Source organism: Bombina bombina, chromosome 1 (assembly GCF_027579735.1).
Source record: "Bombina bombina isolate aBomBom1 chromosome 1, aBomBom1.pri, whole genome shotgun sequence".
Classification (NCBI taxonomy): domain Eukaryota; kingdom Metazoa; phylum Chordata; class Amphibia; order Anura; family Bombinatoridae; genus Bombina; species Bombina bombina.
Window position 1 is genome coordinate 588,682,831 of NC_069499.1, and position 27,691 is coordinate 588,710,521.

The 27,691-nt window shown below is 40.6% G+C and overlaps 1 protein-coding gene across 2 annotated transcripts in view; it reads right to left on the bottom strand.

Moving 5' to 3' along the window:
- Positions 1–6,252: 6,252 nt before the first annotated feature.
- The window catches only part of LOC128645682 (arf-GAP with GTPase, ANK repeat and PH domain-containing protein 1-like), a 607,927-nt gene continuing 586,488 nt past the window's right edge, over positions 6,253–27,691 (bottom strand). For both annotated transcript variants that reach the window (XM_053698867.1, XM_053698866.1), the window contains exon 13: positions 6,253–6,503. In XM_053698867.1, coding sequence (XP_053554842.1) covers positions 6,268–6,503 — 236 coding nt within the window. In that variant the 3' untranslated portion in view covers positions 6,253–6,267. The remainder of the gene's footprint in view (positions 6,504–27,691) is intronic.

A 27,691-nucleotide genomic window follows, 5' to 3' on the forward strand; every position in this document is an offset into this window, starting at 1 on the left:
AATAGGGAGGCTCCCATTGCCGCCAGCTCAGAAACTCTACATGCCGATGCAATAGCCAGCAGGAAGAGGACCTTCCAGGAAAGAGTCTTAATGTCAATAGAGTGCATAGGTTCAAATGGAACCCTCTGCAATACCTTAAGAACTAAGTTTAAGCTCCAGGGAGGAGCGGACTGTCTGAAGACAGGCCTGATTCTAGACAGAGCCTGAACAAAAGACTGAATGTCAGGAAGCTCAGCGAGCCTCTTATGCAACAAGACTGATAATGCTGAAATCTGTCCCTTTAAGGAACTGGCGGCAAGCCCCTTCTCCAGACCATCCACACCAAAGAGATGCTGCACCTGCAACACAAGCGATACCCACAGCTGGTGGGAATAAGAGACACTCCTGCAGAAAAGCCTTCTGGAGAAATCCCTGCAACTCCTAATCATAGGGTCTCTAAATTAAGAGATGAAGAGAACGGAACCTCAGGTTTATCCCACTCCTTGGAAATAATAATCGTAACCAAGGCAGGGACCGGAAAAACCTCCACTGAATGATTAGGGTTTGAAAATAATTTCCAAATGCTGTAAAGGCTTATCCTCCGCCGACTTAGGCTCCTGAACCCCTCAAGTCTTTAACACTTCCTTAAGTAGGGAACAGAAATGTCACAGCTAATATTAAATGTAGACTCCTCAGATTCCTGATCTGAATTTGAGGATATTTCCTCAGCAGACAGATCACCCTCTGCTCTATAGAAAGTGGGAGGAGTAGAAGCAGTAGGTCACCTCTAGCAGGGGAATTAGCAACAAATATTACACCTAATTGAAGGCAGTATAATCGTCATGACCTCAGAAATGGCGGACTAGTTATTCTGAAATCTGTGGAAAAATCATTAATGCCACCCTGAGTGGTACATACAGGCAGGTGCAAACAGGTAAAACAGTGGTGGTAGTGGAAGAGATCTGAGACTGAAAAATAGAACTTAGACAAGTACTGCAAAGTTTAGCAGAAGGGCAGACAGTAGTCAATTTGCAAAGCAAAAATGTATTTGATGGGAACACAAAGTCTGTGGGTCTCCCCTCTAACGGGTCTTACCCAGCAGGGACAGTTCCACTCTGCTCTATAGTTAACCATGTTATACACAACTATCAGCACCTCGGTAAGAAAAGGAATAGAGACACATTCAAAATCAGAGAGACAGGGTATAAGGGCACAGCAGTGTTAAAGTATTACAGTAATATTTGCATTACTATGTTATTAAGCCTTCAACAAAATTATAGGTTAATATAATTGAATAACACAGTAATATTATAGCGATTATACCGCTTGCTAATATTTCCAAAAATTGTTCCCTGTTAGGATGCACAGTATTAAACATTTATAACAAAGCTCCTCCAATATACCTCCTTTGCTCTTATAAGGCACCAAGCAGGATTTCCCACATGGCTATTGGCAAAGAGGTAGAAACGTCACCTCTCAGTCAAATAGGGTTCTGCCATGGGTTGCCATACCAGCTCAGTGCAGCGAAAGCTGCAAACAAGTTAATGAGCTTTCAGAATAAAGTATTTTATACTTTGTTTCACAAACGCTAGGATTTACATTCACTTTAACCAAAGATGAGATCTCTGGTTAATTTTAAAAATGTGCCCCAATTGCCTCCAAACTTAGGTATAAGCTTCTATAATAACAGCAACAACAAAAAAAATAGCATCTTTAAATAAAATAAAATGCACAAAGCAGTTTTAAGGGGTTAAAGTGCTGCCTATGGTGACTGTGCTTATATACATATATATTTATGTGTTAATATGTGTATATACACATTTAAACATATATGTATATATTCATACATATATATTTTAAATGTGCTGCGACTTATCCCCTTCACTGCGCTAGGTTCTGTGCGTGTATGACGGCATCAGAACGAGGCTCCTATTGGAGCCTATAGAAGCACGCTCTTGTGAGCACAAAGCTTCCCTGCAACTTGTAAAACCAGCACACAATTGCGTGTGCTGGTATTGCTGAGTGGAGCGCAACTATCTTGCTTGTGTAAGCGCAATTTTGTGCTCCACTCATAACCTAGGCCTTAAAGTGACAAATGAGGAAAAGTAGCTTCAACCTGTTAAATGAACTTCCTCTATTTGCCCAATAAGTCTCTTTCAATGCTCAATTACAACCACATTAGAACTTTTGACTTCACAAGCTATTTCCAAGTCTACTATTTCACTGAGCTACCAAGGCTGACACTTGACATGACTTGATAACATATAATAAACGTCTGACAAACATAAATACATAGTATAGCATACTTATCTGTGGCAATAAATTCAGACTGCACAGAATGATATACTGGTGGCTATGATGAACACTACTTACTGTGCCTGTTAATAGCATAAGGGCTGTAAAGAGGAATGCAGGTACTTACCTATTAGGTGCCCCACCACTGATCTTACCCTGAATACAGTATGCAGGTACAGTAGATTGTCCATCGAGTACTGTAACCAACAATAGAGGATAAATTGAGGGAGAATATCTTCATGGAGGAGGCTAAGGAACTATCACAGGAACAGCCATGACAGCTTGTGACTACAACTCCTGCAAGGAGATTTATATTGCACAGCCAGTACTCTCCTATGTCCCTCTCTTCAAGGAACTACCCCATGAGGGAAAATGTGGGGTTAATATTCCAGTAATTCTTCACAAAATCCTGAGCACCTCTATCCTTGCCTTCTCCTAGATGAGGCAAATAACTACTGGGAGGGAAAGGGAAGAGGAATGGATACTTAAAGTTATGATGTGGGGTATCTTTGCCTTCTCTTGGTGGCCAGGAGATGAATTTTCACAAGTAAGAAATCGTAGACTCTCACCACCTTAAAAAGAAAATAGTAATGTCACATAAGTAGGTAAGGATTTAATATAGGGGTGCTTCTTCACATGGTTTGCCATCTGCAGGGGCAGTGAATGACTCCATCAGCTGGCCGTACACACAGAGACACGTTATCTTGTCTACTACACAGGCACGTTTGGGGCTTGTCCATACTTCAGTATAGACTGGTAGCTGCTAACAAATGCTCATACACTATTGGCTTTATTTTACTCACATTTAACTCAACACACACAAACTGTATCTAGTAACGTGTCACTGTGTAACTGCTTGTCTGGAGTGATCTTTTGTCTACCTGTATATTGCTCTGCCTGACCAACTCTATGTGTTCTTTTTGTCTAACAAGCTGCACATCTACAAAGTAAGGTCGCTCACCCTGTCAGACTTTGTCTGCTTGTCTATCTACATGATGCTCCTCCTGTTTTAAGGGGTAAACCTCAGAAAGAAGTTAAAGGGATATAATGGAGAAAATAGAAAGGTCCATGAGTTCATTTACATTTTCAATAGAAGCATTTTTGCAGTATATAATTATTTCATATTCCACCAGCATTCATGTATCTTACTTGCTCAGAGAGTCAGTGGTGGTTTGTATTAAATCATCACAGACAAGCTACACTCCATCGCCAGCTTTTTGAATGCTTGTGCACAGGGCAACTTGCAGCATATGTGCATCTGTTGCTGAAACAGTAATAACTTTTACTAGAAGCATTTTTTGCTAATACAATGGTATTCCAAAGTACTTCTGTTCAAAACTGAAATGCCCTCCTGCACATTACGTGCCTTTAAATTCATTCATCAGACACGCTTCCGTGACGTTCTTGAGCACTCTATTGCCTCTTACCAAACTATTTTTCTTGGAGTTTTCAAAGAATTTTGGAACTCAAATTCAACACCTTGGACATGCGAAAACACTTTTACCTGTTTCAAGTAGCCCTTTGGCTGTTTGTGTGGCTTTGTTTTAACGCTACAGTTTTTCTGCATGCAAAACTTGTTCATGTGTTAAACCAGATTTCTTTTTTAGTGTAGTTGGTTTAAATAAAGTGCAAATTACATTTTTATACTTGAACAGATATTAAACAGTCATATAAATGCTCATTTATTATTGCAATTAATAGTTTGGTGATATGAATATGTTCATCCTAAAATAACATGACATTTAATAGAACATTATTATATATTAATTTAATTAATTTATTTTGGGCCAGATTACAAGTGGAGCAGCATTTAACGCTCATGCTCGAGCCCTAACTCCGCTAGAAGTAAGCTTTTTGTCGTCGGGTATCGTTCGTATTACAAGTTGAAAGTAAACAGTTTCCGCTCGCATGCTAAACCGGGGCGTGTAAAAAGCAGAACTTCACGCATGCGAAAACGCATTTCCCCATAGAAGTCAATGGAGCAAAAAAAGTGGGGAAAAAAAACCTAATACTCTACTCGTGTGCAAACACGATTGCATATTGTCATATATATATATATATAAAAAATATATAATATAATAATATATATTATATAAATTATAATATATATAAAACACATTATAGATATATACAGATATATATATATAGGAATATTTATTTATAAATGCATTGAACATATTCTGCTATGTGCAGAACACTGGAATGTGAAATATTTACAGTAAATACACAGTGTAACACTTAAATATGAATACTGCATAAATATGATTTTACACATTTTAATCTGTTTGACTGCAAATGGCTCCAATGCACTTATATATGTATACTTGGGTATTTCTGTGTATATATGTGTATATGTCTGTAAATACATATAAATAAATAGATCTGTACACACATATAAACATACATACATAGATATACATATTGTAGACATGTATATGTACGTATCTCTATGTTAAAGCACTTTGCCTGCCTTTTTTTCCCAACAACAACTGAGACCTCATATCTTGAGCCCTCATAACTTTTTTGTGCAATTTTTTTTTGAATATTTTTATCAGTCTTATTATGAGTGTAACTGTACTTTGTAATGTATTTGTGATGTGTTTTGCGAAACAGTTCCAAGGACATGGTAATCATTCTAGCGTAAGTTGCAATTGAACTTAAGCAATCGCATTTACTTTCAACTTGTAATACGTAACATGAGCGATAAACCCGACACGCACAAACTGTTAACGCACTACTCATAATCTGGCCCTTTATTGGTTAACTGAAACACCTATATTAAGAAATATTACACAATGATTATTATTATCAACATTAAAATAATTATCCTTCGACTTACTTTTGCTTTGGACCAAAATCTTTTGCTTTTATGAATGACTTAAAGGGACAGGAAACCCCAAACGTTTCATGATTTGGATAGAACATACAATTTTAAACAACTTTCCAATTTACTTCCATTATCAAATTTGCTTTGTTCTCTTGTTATCCTTTGCTGAAGGAACAGCATTGAACCACTGGCAGCAAGATGAACACGTCTCGTTAGCCAATCACAAGAGACAAATGTGTGCAGGCTCCAATCAGCATCTAGCTCCCACTAGTGTAGGATATGTGCGTATTCCTTTTCTACAAAGGATACCAATAGAACAAAGCACATTTGAAAATAGATATTAATTTTAAAATGTCTTAAAATGACATGCTCTATCGGAATCACGCAAGTTTAATTTAGACTTCCCTATCCCTTTAAATCATTGTGAAAATGTAGTTGAAAATCCTGAGATACCCCTGTTTCTTGCAGTTTTTTTTTATGTGCTTTGAACTAGATTATACTGATATTTTCTGATACAAATGTTGTTCTAATTTAATCATTGGCTAACAAGCAGCTACATGAGGTTTTCACCAAATTCAAATTGATTGGAATAATGCAATGCTGTAACAAATCAAAGCATTTTATTGCTACACTACACATTAACTGTGTCTGTTTGTATAGCTGTATGTCTCTCTGCTTTATCTCGACTAATCTACTGGTCAAGCTTAAGTTCTATAAAATATCCATATAATAGTCTATGGTGGCTTTAACACCCTCTCTCTACAAAGCAAAGGAGTAATAGGGCTGTTATATGCAGGGAGAGGGGTTTAATAGAGCTATACAGAGCTGGAAGAGATATTATAGGATACAGCATTCTATGCAGTAATAGTACTAGATATATGGGGCTTTATGATGGGAAAGTTAAAGAAAAGGGTTTTATGCAGTTGTAGAAAGAGAAATAGGGAGGGTTGTATGTAGCAATACAAGGAACTATATGAAACAAGTAGAGTGTTAAGGATTGTTATTTGGAGCAATGGGAGGTTACAATGAGTGGTAAAATGAAGCAATAGAAGGCAATATAAGGGGAATTTTATGTTGCCCCAGGTGTTGAATGGAGGGAATGAATATAAAGAAAGCTGATTTGATACAAATGAGGTAACAATGCTGCCACGTAATTTTAAAGTCATTTAACCATGAAGATATGTCATAGCAATGTGCCGGTGACAGTAAGCACAGCTTACAAATATGGGGGTGAGCTCACCTTCAGCAGTGCTCGATAGACCATCGGCCTTAAAGTTGCTTGTGCTCTTCTTCCGCCGGTGTTTCTTGCGGTTGGCATGAGGGGAGGGTGGTGGATCCAATTTGGGGCTGGTGGTGCTGGAGATAGAGGGACTGGAACACACTGAGTCACCTAGGCCGGTGTCTGCAAAGGAACAAAAGCATATACAATCAATCAAATCTGGGAATGTGTTTGAGAGCCCTGTATTGTTACATAGCCCTGCATCATATGCAATAAATATTTGTAAGGTGTAATGAACCACAAAACCACACTGGAGGAGCTGCAAATTGTCCCAGGATTAAGCTACCTGGTTGGGGATTAGTGTAATGTGAATGGCTCTTCACTCTGAAAGCTGCCAGTCCTTGGACACAAAATATGAGAAGATTTATTTAGCAACAGCTGATGTTATCACAATGATATAGGGAGCAAAAGAGTGAGTTACTGGAAGGGTTTATAATGGAGGTGGGATATATGAAGCAATCTTACGAGTTACGTGGAGTATTTATAACTAATAACAAGAAGGATTCTAGACAGCAGATGCATTTGGTGGAGTCACAGGGAGGAAAAAACGACGGTATAGTGAGGGGTGACAAAGAAATAGGGGTAGTGATAGGAACAACAGATAAGGAACAATAAGAGCAGTTATACTATGTACCGAAAGGACTTACTAAACGGATGTATTAGTCTATTATACGCATACTACAGTGCAACAGTAGCATGCTTCTAAAATAAATAAACTGCTATATTAAACTTTTCTAATGCAAGGATCTAATGCTAATTTTTGCCCTAACATAGGCGCTTATTGTTGATAGTTGAGCATAACTATCACTTACCGTCCAGGTTCATGAATATGTTACCAAAGTAATAGTAGACATTTTTTTAACGCATTTCACACGCATTTAAAATAAACTGACAAGGATGCACAGAAAGTAAAGTAATACAAAAAAGCAGAAAGCATGGAAGGGAATGCTATAAAAGAAAAAGATGGGAAGAGGCGGCACATCCAGACACAGGATTAAGATCATTTTTATATATCTTGCACATCTTCTATCCTGTTTTATAGCTGCTGTAAGAACACATCCCACCCTCTACCAAAATACCCCTTCTACAGAGGGACTGTAGCTCAGAAGAACGAAAAAAATCTCATAAATATCTGTGGTTGAGAGATCGCTACTGCCACCGGTCTGCTCTTTCCAAGGACGCCCATAACTTACTAAGAAATCATTTAACTTCTACTGACAGGATGCCACATATAGATAGGAAAAATAGTCTGCCATCTTTGCACCATATTCCCACAGGGTGCCACATCTGCTATCTGTAACCAGTAATGCAATGTCCTGTGCAAGCAAACCCTGCTGGTCTCACGCTAGGGACTTTATGCAGCAGTAAACACACCCAGGATAACTCTAGCATTGGCAGAAGCTCTCAACAAGTTACTTTGCTGTAAAATACATTAATTTAGCCACACACTGCACTATAGAATCATTCAAAGTCTTGTGATTTAGAAACTCTCTAGGACAGATGATTGAAAGCGCTATGAGGCGGCAAAAAATTCCAGGTGATCAGCTGCTATGTCGAGAGAGCTTGTTGAAATAATACAAGCTCCCAACATAGCTGCTAACAGGCTGTATAGCAGAGTGGCATTTACTATACATCCCTTTTCGCATGGCAATTCTATTGCAAGGAATCATTTATTTTAGATCGCCAATATGGGCGGCAATGCTGGGTGTTATCTATAGCCAGCCTCGCCGCCCATATTGGCGATCTAAAGTAAATGAGCCCTTGCAATATAACTGCCATGCTAACCACTAATACTCCTAATTCAAAGTACCCCATGATTGCAAACTAACACTACACTAATAAATATCTAAACCACCACACGCCCACTGCAAGTACCTATCTTGTTAACCTCTAAAATTGCCACATACCCAGCGCAAGTACCTAGCCTATTAACCCCTATACCGCTACATACCCACCCCAAGTACCTATCCTATTAACCTTATACCACCACATACCCACTGCAAGTACCTATCCAATTAACCCCTATACTGCCACATAGCCACCGCAAGTACCTATCCTATTAACCCCTATACAGCCACATATCCACCGCAAGAACCCATCTAAACTATTAACCTCTATACCGTTACTAGCTCACCACAAGTACCTATCTAAATTGTTAACTCCTATACCACCACAAGTACCCATCTAAACTATTAACCCCTATACCACCACTAGCCCATCTCAAGTACCCTACACTATTAACACCTAAACCGCCACAACCCCCAAAGCAAAGCGTCCACCGGCTCCTGGACCCTGGATGAAGAGGGCCCGGCGTCAGATCAAAAGGAGATTTTTTTTCGCATGTTGAGTAAAATCTTTGGGGGTGGGGTTTTTTATTTTAAAGAATAGGCTTTTTTTTTTTTAATTTATTTTTTAGGATAGGTTTTTAGTCATTCGACTTTATTATTTTGTGGAATAAAGGGGGGGTTACTTGTAATTTTAGAGGGGAGGTCTTGTATTTTTATTTGGGGCCTGTAGATAAGTGTTAAGTATAATAAAGGTTTTTTATTTTGGATACTGTCATTTATTATTTTTTGTAACTTAGATTTTTTTTTTGATTGTAACTTATTTTTTTTTATTTTCGTGTAACTTAGGGGGGTTAGACATTAGTGTAGTTCTAAGTTTGCTTTGGGAGGTGGGGGTTTAAGCCTTAATCACCTAACCACCCCCATACCTGTATGGGGGTTGATTAAGTTAGGGCAGCTTAGGAGTTAATTGTGTATTTTAGCATTTATCTGGAATGTTTAAAATAGTATGCATTCTCATGTATGATGCATATTCTTTTAAAGGGGTACTCAAGTGAAAATAATCTTTTATGATTCAGAAAGGGCATACAGTTTTAAGACCAATTTACTTCCATTCTAAAATTTTGCAAAGTCTTTTTATATAGAGGGTATCAGATTCTCTGTGCTAATGGAGCTACAATCCTTATAAAAGTCACCTGAAAAAGAGAGGATTATCCCCAAAAATCTCACAGAAATGCACACTATCTATAAGAAAGAGTATGTGTAAAAAAACATATACAAAATCTACATCCTGGGGCGCTAACATAAGCTATATAAGTGTAGTAGCTGAAAACCAAATGAATATATAAGATGTATACTAAGGCACAATTCAATTGTAATTGAATCTAGTTATAAACGAAATTCATTTAATAATTCATATAACAAAAACAAATCAAGTTAAAAATATTAGGTGAAATACAGAGCATAGAATAACTTGCAGTTCATAAAATACAGATCAAATGCATAAAACACTGATGTCACAATAAGATAGCTGCTACATATAAAGGGTAGCTTATGAGTCCAGTTTAAAGATGCTTTTCTTAGATATAGCAAATAGCAATATGAGAACCCTCTACAGAAGGATGTATATAAATATGATTTGGATTCCTCAGTTGGAAGTTACGATCATAAAGACTTCCAAACAGCCAAGGATCCTGCAGTGAGACAGGAGATCCTTTAAATACAGGTCCAGCAGTCCATTCTTTAAACAAAGACTACATCAACAGCACTCAAAGAGTAAGTTGTAGTGTATTCATTTTAACACTATTATTGCAACACACACTATGTTGGTTTAAATCAAATAGGAATTGACAGTACAATATAATGCTGAGGGATTTGTGCTAATTTAAAAGATAACTTTTAATAACAAAAAACACACAGTTTTAAAACAGGAAAGTGTAAATAAAATCCCACTTCGGCTCTTTAAATAGATGTATTAAACATAATGACGTAGAGAGCAACATGAGTATTTGAGGTTTGTGCTTCAAGGCAAGAATGATATAATGTATTCGGTTTATTAGATACTTTGTAATCATACAACTGAGACAGAAGCCGTTATTTGTGCAGTTAGACATACATACTAATCAGAACCTCATGTTATATGTATCTATTGTCATCTGCATAGGTAGTAATGGAAATCTTTAGGTTCATTATTCTTATATTTATATCAGACTTAGATCAACTATTCTTAATTTTAACTTTAGTATTAATTGATTCAAGGTCATTCAATATGGGTTATTTAATATTGAATGCAAGTCCTTTTAACCTTTTAATGCCGTTATGCCATTCTATTCCGTTATAATTACACTGGGCTTTAATGCTGTTATGACGGCTGTCCTGAAGCCTTCTGTGCTTTCAGGATTTGATCGCGGTCTGGAGGGCGTTTCTAGGGTTGTAGGGACGCCCCCCAGACGCGATCCAATAATTGAAATCTCGCGATCTTGTGCACGATCGCGTGGTTACAATTTGTCTACATCGGAACAGTTGTTCCGATGTAGACACTTTAACCCTGTCGCAAAAGGGTTAAGATTAACCTCCTTATAAAATATTCCAATGCTTGTTAGCAAAATATTCCAATGCTTGTTAGTAACCCAGTTAATATCCTGTTAGCGATCTCTTTAGAATTAGTGTAATATGTCTCTGTCCCCCTTCTAAATTTTAATTATCAAATATTATCTTTCAACTATTACCATTATAATTATTACCATTATAAAGACTATTAGCTTCATATTTTAAAAATGATAATTTTTTTTTGGATACATTTTTTGATCCATTTCTCATTTTTTAGATCAATTTTTCACATATTATAATTTTTCACAATCCTTTTCATACATAATTAATTCCTATTTGCTGTTTAAAGTTTGTAAAGTGCACCTTATAGTTGTGTTATCAATTGTATTATAATTGAAATGTTTGTAATGTTGTCTAATTGAAACTACACATGTCTGAGAATAGGGCGCCTATGCCTTTAAGTATGCGCTATAAAGCGCCCACAGCACTGATGCAGTCATAGAGCTTGACAAAGGCGATCTGCCGAAACACGTTGCTCAGAGTTGTGGCCCTCCAGGCCTTTCCGTTGACTGTAAAAAGACTCTCACTAATGCGGTAACTTCAAACTGGTCGAGTACCCGCAGCCGAGCAAGTCCAAAAGTGACAGGAAAGTAAGCCACATTGAGAAGCACCGCTGACCACAGGAGTAAGCACTGTTCAAGGAAGATATACACATAGACGGTGTAAGAACCTTATAGCACCTGTTGTGTATTACTCTTTCATACTTGTGATTAGGATCTCCTGTCTCACTGCAGGATCCTTGGCCGTTTGGAAGTCTTTATGATCGTAACTTCCAACTGAGAAATCCGGATCATATTTATATACCTCCTTCTGTAAAGGGTTCTCATATTGCTATTTGCTATATCTAAGAAAAGCATCTTTAAACTGGACTCATAAGCTGTCCTTTATATCTAGCAGCTATCTTATTGTGACATTTGTGTTTTATGCATTTGTTCTGTATTATTATATGAATTGTTAAATGAATTTAGTTTATATCTAGATTCAATTACAATTGAATTGTGCCATTTCAACTTTTATGTGCCTTAGTATACATCTTATATATTAATTTGGTTTTCAGCTACTACACTTATATAGCTTATTTTAGCGCCCCGGTATGTAGATTTTGTATATGTTTTTTACACATACTCTTTCTTATAGATAGTGTGCAAAGTCTTTTTATATACATACTTTCTAGGGAACAAGATCCTACTGAGCATGTGCACAAGCTCACAGGGTATATGAATACTAGTTTGTGATTGGCTGATGTCTGTCACATGATAAAAGGGGCCAGAAAATGGGGTAAAAATACATTTGTCAAAAAAAAAAAATCTACTGCTTATTTAAATATCAGAGTAGGTGTTAAATTGTCTTTTTTTATTATGCACTTGTTAATTATGCAATTCTACTGAATTGAGTGGTCCTTTAAATATTGTATATAAATGAATATGTATTTTTTGTTTTGTTTTTTTTTAATTGTAAATATATATATATATATATATATAATATATATATATATAATGTATATTATATTTATTACAAAAGGCATTAACATTACAATTCTATTATTACATAACAGGCATGCAGTTATGTAATACTATAACAATAATGCAACTGTTTTATAACATAAATCTCTATTTTAAAAATATATTTTTATTTAAAATAATAAATGCATCAAGCAAGCATATCTATATTTTAATTTATATCCAATACTTAAGCTAATATGTATTACACATGATCATGCATTTTATTTCAAACATTGTAGATATAACGTAGTCTGGCCTTACATTAATATTCAATATTTAAAATGGAATGCATTTTTATGTATATTGCATATTGTTTTAAGTATTGCATATAAATTAAAATGTATTTATGTTGGGTTTATTAGTGATAACAGATATATATATATATATTAATATATATTTATGCAATATTATTCAGTAGCATTAAATAATATTTTACATACCAGGCATGCAGTTATGTAGAACTATAATTGTAATTATACTGTCTTTAAAAAAAAATAATAAACACAAGAAGCAACAATAATTACATTTTAATTTATATGCAAATGTTTAAATAATATGCATTCTACATAACAATGCGTCATTTTAAATATTGAATATTTATGTGTAGGGCCTTAGCTTCTAAAGTTAGTATTAAGTCATGACAGTTTATGGGTCAATGTTTAAATGATATGCATAGTCATGTACAATGCATATTGCTTAAAGTATTGTATATATCTATAGAGTAAAAGGTATTTAATGTTGCTTTCTATTATTATAAACAAATATTTTCAAATATATAATTATGTTTGAAATAATAAACACAGCAAGCTACAATAAATCCCATTTAAGATATCTACAATACTTTAAATAATTTACATTGTACATGAAAATGCATATTTTGTCAAGATGACGTGGTAAACACCGGAGGGCCAGCATAACCTCGAAAGCCTAGCCGGGCTTCTGGAGTTTCTTTAAAGGGGTGTCGTTCCAGCAGGGTGCAAGGGATTAAGTCGCATTTTTAGTATGTTGTCTGTAATTTGTTGAGGCACCTGGGGATACAACTTGTTTGGGGTGCTTCCTTCTGGGAGGAATGGGGACACTTCAATTCCGGTCCCCCATTCCTTGGAGTAGCACATGGGCAAAATATAAACAAAGTTTTGGCATACCCGGAGCATTGAATTAAAAAGGAAATGTTTATTGGTCACATTAAAAACATAGTAAGTGAGCCAGAACACATCTAATGCATTTTGGTTGTTGCCTTAATTATAGTTATAGTGGCACATGGGCAGCAAGGCATAGCTTCAGGCAACATTTTTTTTCACCTACTATTTTAGCCATATGTGCCATAGGTTTGCCCCACCTGTAATATGCTATAGGATTTCTAAAACTCTCTCAAACACATCTCACGCTGTAAAAAGCTCTCAGGGTATGCTAAGAGCTATGGAATCTCTATAACCTTAAATAAGCTGTATAGTCTCTCACACACGTCCTACACTGTTGGAACATTTCAGCCATGTGTTACTTTGTAGAGCCTCCTGGCATAATCCATTGCCAAAAGAATACCTTGGTCATTTGAGTGACAGATGAAGTCATTACTGTATTGAGATGCAAGGCTGTGAGAGAGGGAGAGGCACACCTGAAGTGCAATAGGCAGGCACTTGTGCTCCCACACCGCAAATAAAAATTGTAGCTATTGACTGTTAAAGGGACCCAGGTGCCAGGGAGCCATAAGGGCCTTAAAATTAGGACCTGGCATTCTAGTTTAGAGTCTCCCCCAACAGCCGCACATAGAATTTAGCATGGTGCAGCTGAATCCTTTCTAGGCCTCGCACATGTGAAAGAACATAAATTATGCTTACCTGATAATTTCCTTCTCTTCTGATGGAAAGAGTCCACAGCTGCATTCATTACTTTTGGGAAATAAGAACCTGGCCACCAGGAGGAGGCAAAGACACCCCAGCCAAAGGCTTAAATACTCCTCCCACTCCCCTCATCCCCCAGCCATTCTGCCGAGGAACAAGGAACAGCAGAAAAAAAGTGAAAGGTGCCAGAAGAATAATAAGGACGCCAACACATAAAATTACGGATGGGGAGCTGTGGACTCTTTCCATCAGAAGAAAAGGAAATTATCAGGTAAGCATAATTTATGTTTTTCTTCTTAAATGGAAAGAGTCCACAGCTGCATTCATTAATTTTGGGAAAACAATACCCAAGCTAAAGAGGACACTGAATGCCAAGACAGGAGTGTACAATAGGCGGCCCATACAGAGGGCACCAGGCTGAGAAATTTTTAGAGAAAAAGCCCCAAAGACACTGACTTGCAGTCAGTCCAGAAGCCAAACTAGAGACTCGACTGAGCCAACAGTCCTCCAGGAGACACAGTCGCCCAACAGACAGCCCCCCACCACTCATCCCCCACAAATGAAGGAGACACCAGCCGAAACCCCCAAGCGGACAAGGCAAAGGAGAACCAAGGAAACTGAAAGGTCCCCTAAAACCAAAGAGAACACCACAAAGAGTGAGCCCAGCTCACATAGACCCAAAAGGGCTCAAACAGGGGAAGGAGGCCACGCCTATACCAAGCAAAACCCGGGATAAGACTGGGCACAGAGACAGAAAAGACGTCTTTCCAACATCCTGCAAGCACGGAATGCAACTGAAGAGGCAAAGTCTTCCCAGTGTCTGACCATAGAATACCAAAGCATTCTTGCGAGGAGAAAGAAGCAGTCAAGCAAGAAACATACCGCAAAAGCAACCCCCAGACTTAGGGCACGCTCCAGGTAAACTTAAGTAGCCAGACCACACACAGGTCCCTAAAAAAGGGGAACACAAAACCCTCAACAGAGGCCCCCCCGAGAAGGGGAGTATACTCTCAGAACCCAAAGGAAGAGTAAAAACCCTCTTCTGAAATCAATTGGATCAAGTTGAAAGGAAAATCTATACCCTAGTAGACTGAGCTAACAGGATAGACTCAACAAGGCTCACACATCCAGGGGAGACTGCGACCTGAACGCAGCGTCTTAGACCCCGCTCGACCATCATGACCTGCAGACCCACACCAAAGCTGGACCAACCCAGCCTCAGGGATTCAAGACAGGGGGACAAAAGAATCCTGAAACAGGTACAGGGAATGAGGCGTAAGGATGCACGACAGCCATCCCCACAGAGTACATAGTACAACCCGGACTCTGAAAACAGACAACAAGGCCATAGACCCAAGGGACTTATCAAAATAAAGGCCCAATAAGTCTGACTTGGAGCCAGCAAGACCCTAAGAGGGGACCAATCCCCCCACCTTTCCGCCTCCATCCAGGAGCCCCAAGCAAGGACTACTATCTCCATAGGGAGGAGGATATCCCCTAAAGGAAAGGGATGATGCGGAAGGGCAACAACCTGTCCTCAAGGCCCAAAAATCACCGGCTAATGGGAAGAGAAATTCCCTACACAGATGTCCTAGAAAGGACCCCCCTACAAGTAGCTTGCCAAGCAGAGGTAAAGCCAACCCGCTCAACTGCAGTAAGGGGCGTTAAGCCCTCCAACCCTCCACCACATGGGGGGAGGAAAACTCTAAGTTCTGATGAAATCAGATGTCAAAGTGACGCAGCAGAAAAACTCCCCTGCATGGGCCATCTATGACCTAAATCGCTATAAGGACTTGAAACAATCCTTCCCCCGCCTCACGGGACCCACAGGTTCCTCTCGAATGCTTAGTTGAACATCGAAAAACCAAATGAAAACCTGAGCACTCGGCGCTTCTAACCGGGGAACCAGCCGAGCAGAACAGCGCCACGTGTCTGAACAGCCGCAAGGACCCGAACGAACCCGACAGAGCCAGCCTGCACCTAGGGTCCTAACCGGCAAGCTGCATAAATTCTCCCTCATAGGGGAAAAAAAACAGAAAACAGACATTTTTAACATAGGGACTAACATGTCCAAAAACAACTTCCCGAAGAAGTAATAATGAGAATCAATCCCAGAAGGGTTCCCGAAGGAAACAAAAACAAATAAAAGAGATCCCATCCGGATCTAAATAAAATATAAGGCAACCCGGAGGTTAACGCCCCAGAAAGACACAGGCTACCCGCAGGGACCAGCCAAACTGAGCCCTATCTGTCAGAAACTGGAAAGATCTCAAACAAATGACAATCAGGAGATTACTTCACTCCCCACATGTCTAATGAGGTGAACCATATCCGAAGTAGCAGACTGAAAATCCTTGTATCTGGTAACGGATAGGATCATTCAATAACTGAAAAACAAGCATAACATGGGACAGTTACACCCGCGGGGACTGTAGAGGCCCCTCATCAAGGCGGAAGAACCCGGGACAATAGGGCACAAGCACATTCTCAAAAGAACACGTCTGGACTTTGCAGACGAAACAGTTGCCAACATTATGTGGAAGCGAAACGTGCTGCAACCTCCAGGGGGAACACCGCCACCCTGCTCTGGAGGAATCAGAAACTGTGTTACCCGCATGTGTAGAAGTATGAATTGGTAGGGAAATCGCCTCTTGGAGGACAGGGGCCCCCAGAGGCGGATGGCTCAGCAGTCCCTTGATTCCCCCAAGACCGAGGAAACCAGGCGCTCTGAAATGGCATACGGAACAAAACTGTTGACATGTGTCAATGAGGCCAATCCAGATTCGTCACGGACACGAAATCTGAAATCAAAATAGTCACGGTATCAGAATCCTCCATAACTGAATCTGAAACGAGCACAGTCTCAGCATCAGAATGCTCCATAACTGGATAGAGGAAATATCAATATGGACTAAAGTATGAAAACAAAAACGGCACCTGACACCCACAATGGCTGGGGCACTCACCACCTCCTATGACCAGACCCCTGCGGACTAGAATATCTCATTCGCCACACGGTCAAGAATGCGGAACAGAACGTAACCACGCCCAAACATAAGGTGAACTGAATAGTCCAAAAAAAGCGTGTCCAACCAAAAGGCCATTTCACTTCCAAAGGCCTCAAAGTTCCAACCATGAGCCCATAAACATCACACATCAGCAGGTTGAATCACATAACAAACATGATTATAATCCCCCTGTTCAATAACCCCCCTCAGGAGATATTAACCCTCGATTCCAAGATACTAACAGAGATTCACTGAGACCCTTATGTCATATAGTTAGACCCACAAAGTTGTGTAACCTTCTCGGGGAAAACACTCACATTACAGTACATTGACGATAAAGTAAAATGAAACGATCTTACCGGAATCTACGCCGTGGAACAGGAACATGAATCACGACCTTTCAAGTGTTTCACGAATAGTGGCATCGCCTCCGACATGGACTTGAGAGAAGAAAGCAGGCAGCGGAGCTAAGTTCGACAATGCCGATTGCTTGAGGAGCTGTTTATATGAGTCGAGATGGTTTCGCAGAAAGGATCTCCCTGCATCTCCGGACTCTAACTTTCATCCAACCCTCACTGAGAGACTGACAGGACTACTTAAAACTCCTGTCCCATGCCGAAGAGTACTACCCTCCATAAGAGACAAAAAGCAAAAATTTAAAAATTCTGACACGTCTCTGCCAACCTCCTGGGACGAAAGGCAAAGAAATCACTGGGGGATGAGGAGAGTGGGAGGAGTATTTAAGCCTTTGGCTGGGGTGTCTTTGCCTCCTCCTGGTGGCCAGGTTCTTATATCCCAAAAGTAATGAATGCAGCTGTGGACTCTTTCCATTTAAGAAGAAAAATAATGTATCTTTCCAATTAAGAAGAAAAATAATCTTTGGCAAAGTCCTCCTCTTTTTACCAATGGGGGGTGGGGAGGGAGTTACTGATACTTGATTTCACATACAACGCTGGACAGAGCTGTCAGTAACATGGTGGATAATTTGGGGGTCAAGTGGATACAAGTGCACAAGCAGATATATCTTTACCACACCCCCACACCCCTTGGAGATTATTTACAATAGTATCCCCGTTTGCATAGCCTTTCTATAGAGCATACAAGCATATTAATATATTCAGTATAGGTGGCAGTTTCAACAGGAAGCTCTTTTCAATGACAAACATTAATGTAAAGGAGCTGTTTGCAAATAATTTAATACACTCCCAGTAGGTAAAATGTATTATTGCAAACACATTAGAGGGGAAAATATTTTACAGTACAACGTGCCTTTAAGTTCAACGCACTTTAATCTATTCACAGGCTGGCCTAATACGTATCATATTTTCCCAAAGTTTTTATTTTACGTTCATTTCCTCTGCACCCCAAATAAAGCACACAAATAAATCATTTGTATCATAGATGATTCAGCTCCTATTACGGAAAATGTAAACCAGTTCTTAAAAAATGGGCTTGGTATCCTGAATAAACTTCACTCTGATGTTCCTGGTCATGAAAGGGTTTCTATCAGTAAGATAATTTTCTGCCAGGAGACGGCTGAGAGCTTCACTGCTTTACTGGACAAATTGTACAAGACAGCTCATTTTACAAGTCAGGTAACAGAATGGCGCCCAACCAGCAGAACGTGGGCAAGGAGCTGACATCACAACCAAAGATGCTCTCATTCTGCCTCCCTCCTTCGCTTGCCACACCTCACGTTGACATTCTTTCCTTTAGCTGCACCTCCTGTTTTGTGTCCCTCAGATAAGTAATTTATCTAATTAGGAAACGTTCAGAGCAGCTTTCAAAGGCAAGAGCCACAGGGATACACAGGCTGCTTAAAAACTAAGATCCTTTTGCTGTGCCCCCCATGGCATGCCGTTAATTGAATGCGAGGAGGGGGAGAGAGCATTGAAATCAGAAAATAAAATGAGAACCCAATGTGTGTTATTTTTGTCTTGCACAAAAAGCAGGGACAATAAGCAGCATATTCAAGAACCAAGGAGAACATTTAAATCCAAAAGAGACATAGGAACAAGAAGAAACGAGAGAAACTTGTGTCCCCAGCCGTGCAGATCTCACACACATTAACTCAGTGCTTTAAAATTCAGAACCTTTTAATGAAAAGGAGAGAAAGTTTAAATTAAAAGGATTTTATGTGTTTGAAGTAAATGACAAAAAAAAAAAATAGAGAAAAAAAAATCTTAAAAGTGTGTAACTACGAGCAATGATCTGTTTGGGGGGGGGGGGGTTCGCTGTCTGCATGGGGGTGGGGGGGGAAGCTTAGAAAAGTTTTATTACAAAGGAACATCAGAAGCATTTATCATTTTTCTCGCATTGCCCAAGTCTCTGATAATTCCTCATTTCCTTTTTGTCATATTCTTGATGAGTTTTTCCGCTGTTGATGTTAACCATTTGGTGTTCTTAAACAAATGGTTATCAAGAGGTTAAGAGAAGGACTGGGAAAGTCTAGAAAAGGCACAGTGCTTCATACCCCTTGCACCCCTCCCAGATACCTCTAATGTTTCTTGCTACGAATGGTCCCCCCCGTTATTCCAGCATAAATCCCGCTTGGCGCTACACCCATAGTGCTTTACTACCGTCTGCTTTTGTTGCACTGCGATCCTTCCTAAACATTTGCGGTTAATAAGAAAGGGTAGGACCATGCAAGCTGGTAAATTAGAAGGAACATATTAGATATAGTTTTTGCCCCAGAGTGTGGATAGTGACACATTACTTCATCAAATAATAGAATATTTTAATAATAACAATTCCCAAAGGGCTTAAACCTCCTGCTCTTGGGTTTCCCTATCCTGCACAGCTAGCAATCTAAAGAGCAGTTGTAATAAAGCTGCTATCTGTTTCCCCACAGCACCCCTGGAGAAGCAGGGCTTTGGATTCCTCCCCAGCCCCCAATGCAGCACCCCTGGGTCACATCTGTAGCATTACAGTAAGAACAAGCTTACTTTTCCTTTTTAAGGTTCCTGATCTAGATGAAAACACACAGACGTCTTCTGGGGCTCTCTGCAGACTGTATTGTTCCTTGGTGACAATGCTCACAAATAGCGTCTCCCATCTTCAAACCACCCCCCAACACACGGCTGGCTTTTTTTGGCTACACAGATTCTTGTTATTATTTCTTGCGCCTCTGAAGATGGCTCTCTTCTTTCTCCCTCTGTTCCTTTTCTCCCGTCACTCGGCAGATTGTTTCCCTTTCTTGTGCATTTCTCTTGGAAGGAGCTTAAAGGCTCGTCCCCGAATGTCACTTCAATGGGGTTACGGCTGTGTCCCTACCTCTGCTGTCTGTAGCACCTGAAATCCCTGCAAATCCGCGGCTCTGGAAGCATGGAAACCAAGCAAATTGCTGCTAAATGCTACCAGCCTGACATTAACCCCTTTGTTGCAGAAGATGTTGCTGGGATCTTCAATAAGATATATATAGGCAGCAGAAGAAAGAGCAGAAAAAAAGATCTATCTGAGAGATAGTAATATTAATACACAGTACTTTAATTGAGAACAATAGCAACACCAGTTAGAAGACTTCATATTTATTTATATTTTCATATTATTATTTTTTTGCACTGAAATTGAAGTCTTTTACTACTATTTAATACTAAATGGTAAAATGTATGAAGAATAAAAAGGTGCTGTTGAATTTGGGAGATACACTGTGTGCTTAAAATAGTATGTAAAACACATTTAAATGAAAGCGGGATGCACCCAGTGCAAGACACTATGAGTGCTATAAGGAGTGACAGGTGGGAATGGGGGAAGCAAAATATATTGCTGAGAAAATGGGATATAGTCTAGGTCCTGGGAAGAAGGCACTAGAGTATGTGCCCTAAAAGAATATGTGACTTATACAAGTCTTAGGGAGTGTGGGATACAGGGTGTCGGTGCTAGGAATTATGGGATTCCCGTTATGTCATAGGTTGCGGGGGACACATAGTGTGTTATAGAGAGTAGGGGGGACACATTAAGATACTGCTGGGAGATGAGGATACAAGGAGTGCTGCAGGTAGTTGGGGAGTACTGTTTGCTACAACTGTAGCAATAAGATTACCACACAGCTTTGGGGAAACTAGAGCCGCGAGGGAAGGTAACCAGAACTTAGGGAGTAAAAACTTCAAATAAGAGGATACTATTATGTATTTTTCTATTTTAAGTGAAGGACCCAATTAACTCCTTAACCCCTTGGCGACCAAGGATGTGTCCAGGCACGTCCTACAAAAAATACAGTATAGGAACCATGGAAGTGGCTGACACGTCCTCTAGGGTTTAAAGCGGTGGAAGCAATCGTGATCGCTTCCAGACGCTTAAGGTATTGCAGTGTTGCTTTTGATATTGAGGCATCACTGTAATACAATTTTTTTACCCACTGATGCAGAGAGAGCCACTCTGTGGCCCTCTCTGCATAGGCCAGCGATGGTGCTGATCGGTGGTGGGTGGGAGCCATAGCAGGGAGGGCGGGGTGGGCTGGCCTTATTGCTGGTCTGTTCCTGTGTCCTGTGTCTTGTGCGGGAGCGCGAGAGGGGGTCGGGGCGCGTGCGTGTAAGGTGCACACGTGCACGCTACATTTATACTCAAATGTAATGTATGTGAAGGAGGGAGAGGGAGGGGGGAATAAATGTTGAAAGGGAAAGGGATCTGGGAGGGGGGTATGGAATTGAGGGGGGGCAGATACACTAACGGAAAAATGATTACTAGATATCAAAAAATAAAAAAATCATTTGTTTCAGCAAACTGGGGTACTGGCAGACAGCTGCCAGTACCTAGTTTGCAGACAGCTGCCAGTACCCAACATGGCGGCTTATAGGTAGAGTGGGGGGAGGGTTAGAGAGCTGTTTAGGGGGGGTCAGGGGAGGTTAGGGGCTAAGAAGGGATCCAAACATTATTGCAGAATAAATATAAAAAAATAAAATGCCTTTTATTTTAGTACTGGCAGACTTTCTGCCAGTACTTAAAGGGACATAAACCCAAAATATTTCTCCCATGATACAGATAGAGAATACAATGTTAAATAATATTCCGATTTACTTCTATTATCGAAATTGGTTCATTCTTTAGATATCCTTTGTTAAAGAAATAGCAATGTACATGGGTGAGCCAATCACACGAGGCATTTTATGCGCAGCCACCAATCAGCAGCTACTGAGCCTATCTAGATATGCTTTTCAGCCAAGAATATCAAGAAAATGAAACAAATTAGATAATAGAAGTAAATTAGGTTTTTTCAATTGCATTCTTCTAAATTATGAAAGAAAAAATGTGGTTTCATGTCCTTATAAGATGGCAGCGACAATTGTAATGTGGGGGAGAGAAGAGAGCTTTTTGAGAGGGGGGTCAGGGAGGGATAAGGGGGTGGGATGTGTGAGGCTGATCTATACACTAAAGCTAAAATTAACCCATACAAGCTACCTAATTAACCCTTCACTTCGGGGCATAATACAAGTGTGGTGCGCAGCAGCATTTAGCGGCCTTCTAATTACCAAAAAGCAATGCCAAAGCCATATATGCCTGCTTTTTCTGAACAAAGGGGATCCCAGAGAAGCATTTACAACCATTTATGCCATAATTTTCACAAGTTGTTTGTAAATAATTTCAGTGAAAAACCTAAAGTTAGTGAAAAAGTTAACAATTTTTTTTATTTTTATCGCATTTGGCGGTGTAATGGTGGTATTAAATATACCACAATGGGCCTAGATCAATACTTTGGGTTGTCTACTAGCACTATAGCTGAAATTTACCCATACAAGTTCCCTAATTAACCCCTTTAACTGCTGGGCATAATACAAGTGTGGTGCGCAGCTGCATTTAGCGGCCTTCTAATTACCAAAAAGCAACGCCAGAGCCATATATGTCTGCTATTTCTGAACAAAGGGGATCCCAGAGAAGCATTTACAACCAATTATGCCATAATTGCACAAGCTGTTTGTAAATAATTTCAGTGAGAAACCTAAAGTTTGTGAAAAAGTTTGTGAAAAAGTGAACAATTTTTTTTATTTGATCGCATTTGGGGGTGAAAATGGTGGCATGAAATATACCAAAAATGGGCCTAGATCAATACTTTGGGTTGTCCGACTAAAAAAATACAGTGTGAAGGGTTATTCAGGGATTTCCTGACAGATATCAGTCTTACAATGTAAGTATTGCTAATTTTGGGAAAAAAAAAAAACACATAAATATTATGCTTACCTGATAATTTCATTTCCATCTGTGGGAGGAGAGTCCACTGCTTCATTCATTACTTGTGGGAATTAAGAACCTGGCCACCAGGAGGAGGCAAGACACCACAGCCAAAGGCTTAAATACCTCCCCAACTCCCCTCATCCCCCAGTCATTCTGCCAAGGGAACAAGGAACAGTAGGAGAAATATCAGGGTATAAATGGTGCCAGAAGAATAAAATTAAATTTAGGTCGCCCACCGGCGAAACGGGCGGTGGCAGTGGACTCTCCTCCCACAGATGGAAATTAAATTATCAGGTAAGCATAATTTATGTTTTCCATCTTAATGGGAGGAGAGTCCACTGCTTCATTCATTACTTGTGGGAACAAATACTCAAGCGCTAGAGGACACAATGAAAAAAGTGGGAGGGCAAAGGAGGCGGACCATAAACTGAGGGCACCACAGCCTGCAGAACCTTTTTCCCAAAAGCTGCTTAACCCGAAGCAAAAACGTCAAATTTATAAAATTTTGTAAAAGTATGTAAGGAAGACCAAGTGGCCACCTTACAAATCTGCTCCATAGAAGCCTCATTCTTAAAGGCCCAAGAAGAGGTCACAGCTCTAGTCGAGTGAGAAACCTAAAGTTTGTGAAAAAGTTTGTGAAAAAGTGAACAATTTTTTTTATTTGATCGCATTTTGGGGGTGAAATGGTGGCATGAAATATACCAAAATGGGCCTAGATCAATACTTTGGGTTGTCGACTAAAAAAATACATGTGAAGGGTTATTCAGGGATTCCTGACAGATATCAGTCTTACAATGTAAGTATTGCTAATTTTGGAAAAAAAAAAAAAAAACACATAAATTATGCTTACCTGATAATTTCATTTCCATCTGTGGGAGGAGAGTCCACTGCTTCATTCATTACTTGTGGGAATTAAGAACCTGGCCACCAGGAGGAGGCAAAGACACCACAGCCAAAGGCTTAAATACCTCCCCAACTCCCCTCATCCCCCAGTCATTCTGCCAAGGGAACAAGGAACAGTAGGAGAAATATCAGGGTATAAATGGTGCCAGAAGAATAAAATTAAATTTAGGTCGCCCCACCGGCGAAACGGGCGGTGGCAGTGGACTCTCCTCCCACAGATGGAAATTAAATTATCAGGTAAGCATAATTTATGTTTTCCATCTTAATGGGAGGAGAGTCCACTGCTTCATTCATTACTTGTGGGAACAAATACTCAAGCGCTAGAGGACACAATGAAAAAAGTGGGAGGGCAAAGGAGGCGGACCATAAACTGAGGGCACCACAGCCTGCAGAACCTTTTTCCCAAAAGCTGCTTAACCCGAAGCAAAAACGTCAAATTTATAAAATTTTGTAAAAGTATGTAAGGAAGACCAAGTGGCCACCTTACAAATCTGCTCCATAGAAGCCTCATTCTTAAAGGCCCAAGAAGAGGTCACAGCTCTAGTCGAGTGAGCCGTATTCCTCTGAGGAGGCTTGTGTCCTGCTGTCTCATATGCCAGACGGATCATCCCAAACCAGTGCGAAGAACAGCCTTATCAGCATGAAAAAACAAGTAGGGCGGTTCACATTGCAAGGCCGCCAACTCAGAGACTCTGCGTGCCGATGCAATAGCTAGTAATACCAGGACTTTACATGAAAGAACCTTAATGTCAAGAGCATGCATAGGCTCAAACGGAGCCCTCTGCAAAACCTTAAGAACCAAGTTTAAGCTCCAAGGAGGAGCCTGATTCCTGAAGAAAGGCCTGATCCTAGCCAGAGCCAGAACAAAGGACTGAATGTCAGGGAGCTCCGCAAGCTTCTTATGCAAAAGTACAGATAAAGCCAAGATCTGTACCCTTAGGGAACTGGCGGCAAGGACTTTATCCCGACCGTAGTAGAGAAAAGCCAAAATCCTGGATACCCTGACCTTATGCCAAGGATATCCTCGTTCCTCACACCAGGACAAGTAGGTCCTCCACACCTTGTGGTAGATGCGTCGAGTGACTGGCTTCCTGGCCTGAACAAGAGTGTTAATCACATTTTCCGAAAATCCTCTCTTGTCTAAGACTAGCCGTTCAATCTCCACGCAGTCAGCCTCAGAGAATCGAGATTTTGATGTAGAAAGGGGCCTTGAACCAGATCCCTGCGACAATGTAACCTCCACGGCGGAGATGACGACATCCCCACCAGATCCACAAACCACATCTTCCTGGGGACGACGGAGCAATCAGAATAGCCGAAGCTTGCTCCTGCTTGATGCGGGCAACTACACGAGGTAGAAGAGGCAACTGTGGAAATATGTAAATTAGGATGAAGTCCCAGGGTACCACCAAGGCATCTATCAGTTCCGCATTGGGATCCCTGTATCGCGACCCCATATCTGGGTAGCTTGCAATTGAGTCTGGACAACATGAGGTCTATCTCCGGCATCCCCCATCTGCTGCAGATCTCCGCGAACATCTTGGGATGGAGAGACCATTCCCAAGGATAAAACGTCTGTCTGCTCAGAGAATCTGCTTCCCAGTTGTCCACACCAGGAATGTGGATCGCTGAGAGCGAAAAATTGTGAGTCTCAGCCCATTCCAGAATCCGAGATACTTCCCTCATGGCTAGGGAGCTTCTCGTGGAATCTGATTAATCGAGACGACCCCAGAAGAGGCCAAGCCCTCAGGGCATTGAATATCGCTCGAAGTTCCAAAATATGTATAGGTAGACTCAACTCCTCTCGAGTCCATCTGCCCTGTGCCTTTCTGGCACCCCAAACAGCTCCCCATCCTGATAGACTTGCATCTGTGGTCACAATCTTCCAGGATGGTCTCAAAAAGGATGTCCCCTGTGACAACTGCCCCGGTCGGGTCCACCAAGATAGGGACTCCCTCACCGGTCTGTCCAGAGATATCTGTTGGGACAGATCTGATACCATGAGCCCTATCACCTCTATACACCTGGCCACAGATGTCCTGGAGGATGTCTGAAAAGCTAGACAGTTGGACACAAGCTTGCAACGTCTCTGATCTGTCAAGAATATCTTCATGGCTGAAGAATCTATTATCATACCCAGGAATTCCACACTGTTGCTGGGAACCAATGAACTCTTTCCTTCATTTATCTTCCACCCGTGGGACCGAAGGAGGAGGAGAAGAACTCTTGACTGATACTCCGCAAGACTGTAGGACGGAGCCTGGACCAGGATATCATCCAGATAAGGTGCCACTGTAATCCCTCTGGCTCTCGCTACTGTGAGAAGAGCTCCCAGAAGCTTTGTAAAGACTTTTGGGGCAGTCGCCAGACCAAACAGAAGTGCCTCAAACTGGAAGTGCTGGTCTAGGAAAGCGAATCTTAGAAACCTAAAGTGATCCTTGTGGATTGGAATGTGAAAGCAAGCGTCCTTCAGGTCTATAGTCGTCATGAATTACCCCTCTTGAACCAGGGGCAAAATTGACCTGATCGTCTCCATCTTGAACGATGGAACTGACAAAAACTTCTTTGAGACCACGAAAAGGTTTGAATAATACTCCAGACCTCTTTCTGCCGGAGGGACTGGGACGATTACCCTGAGAGATGAGAGAGCCCTCATACACCCCAGGAAGGTGTCTCTCTTTTCTGGTCTTGAAGATATGTTTGACAAGAGGAATCTGCCTCTGGGCAGATATGACTTGAAACCTATCCTGTAACCCAGGGCTATGACCTCCAGAACCCAAGGGTCTATAATGTCTCTTCTCCAGTCTGCCCCCCTACCTGATCCGAGGACGGGTCGGGGGCCCGCCCCGCATGAAAGGGACGAAAAATAGACCCCATAGGTTTAGCCTTCTTATCCTGAGGCAAGAAGGCACCCTTGCCACCCGTGACTGTAGATATGATAGAATCCAGGCCCAGGCCAAACAAATCTTTCCCTATGAATGGGTCAGCAGACCACAACTTTAGCCACAGAGCCCTGCGGGGCTAAAACCGAAAAACCTGATGTCTTAGCATTCAGGCGAATAATCTGCATGTTAGCATCACAGATGAACGAATAGGCTACCCTTAAGGCCTTGATTCGTTTTAGAATCTCATCGATGGGGGTCTCCACCTCGACCATGGCTGATAAAGCATCAACACCAGTAGGTAGCCGCACCAGCCACCGTAGCGACCCGCCGCCGCCGGTTGGAAAACGAACGCCGTGAGTTGGAACATCTTCTGCAACATGGACTCCATCTTCTTATACATGGGTTCCTTGAAAGAGGAGCTATCCCCTAGCAGAATAGTCATTCTCTTAGCGAGCGTGGAAATAGCACCATCCACATTAGGGATGGTTCCCACAGTTCAAGCTGTGCTTCTGGAACGGGGAAAAGCTTTTTAAAAGAAGAAGACGGGGGAAAGTACGAACCAAGTTTCTCCCATTCATTCTTAATAATATTAGCCATCTTGACTGGAACC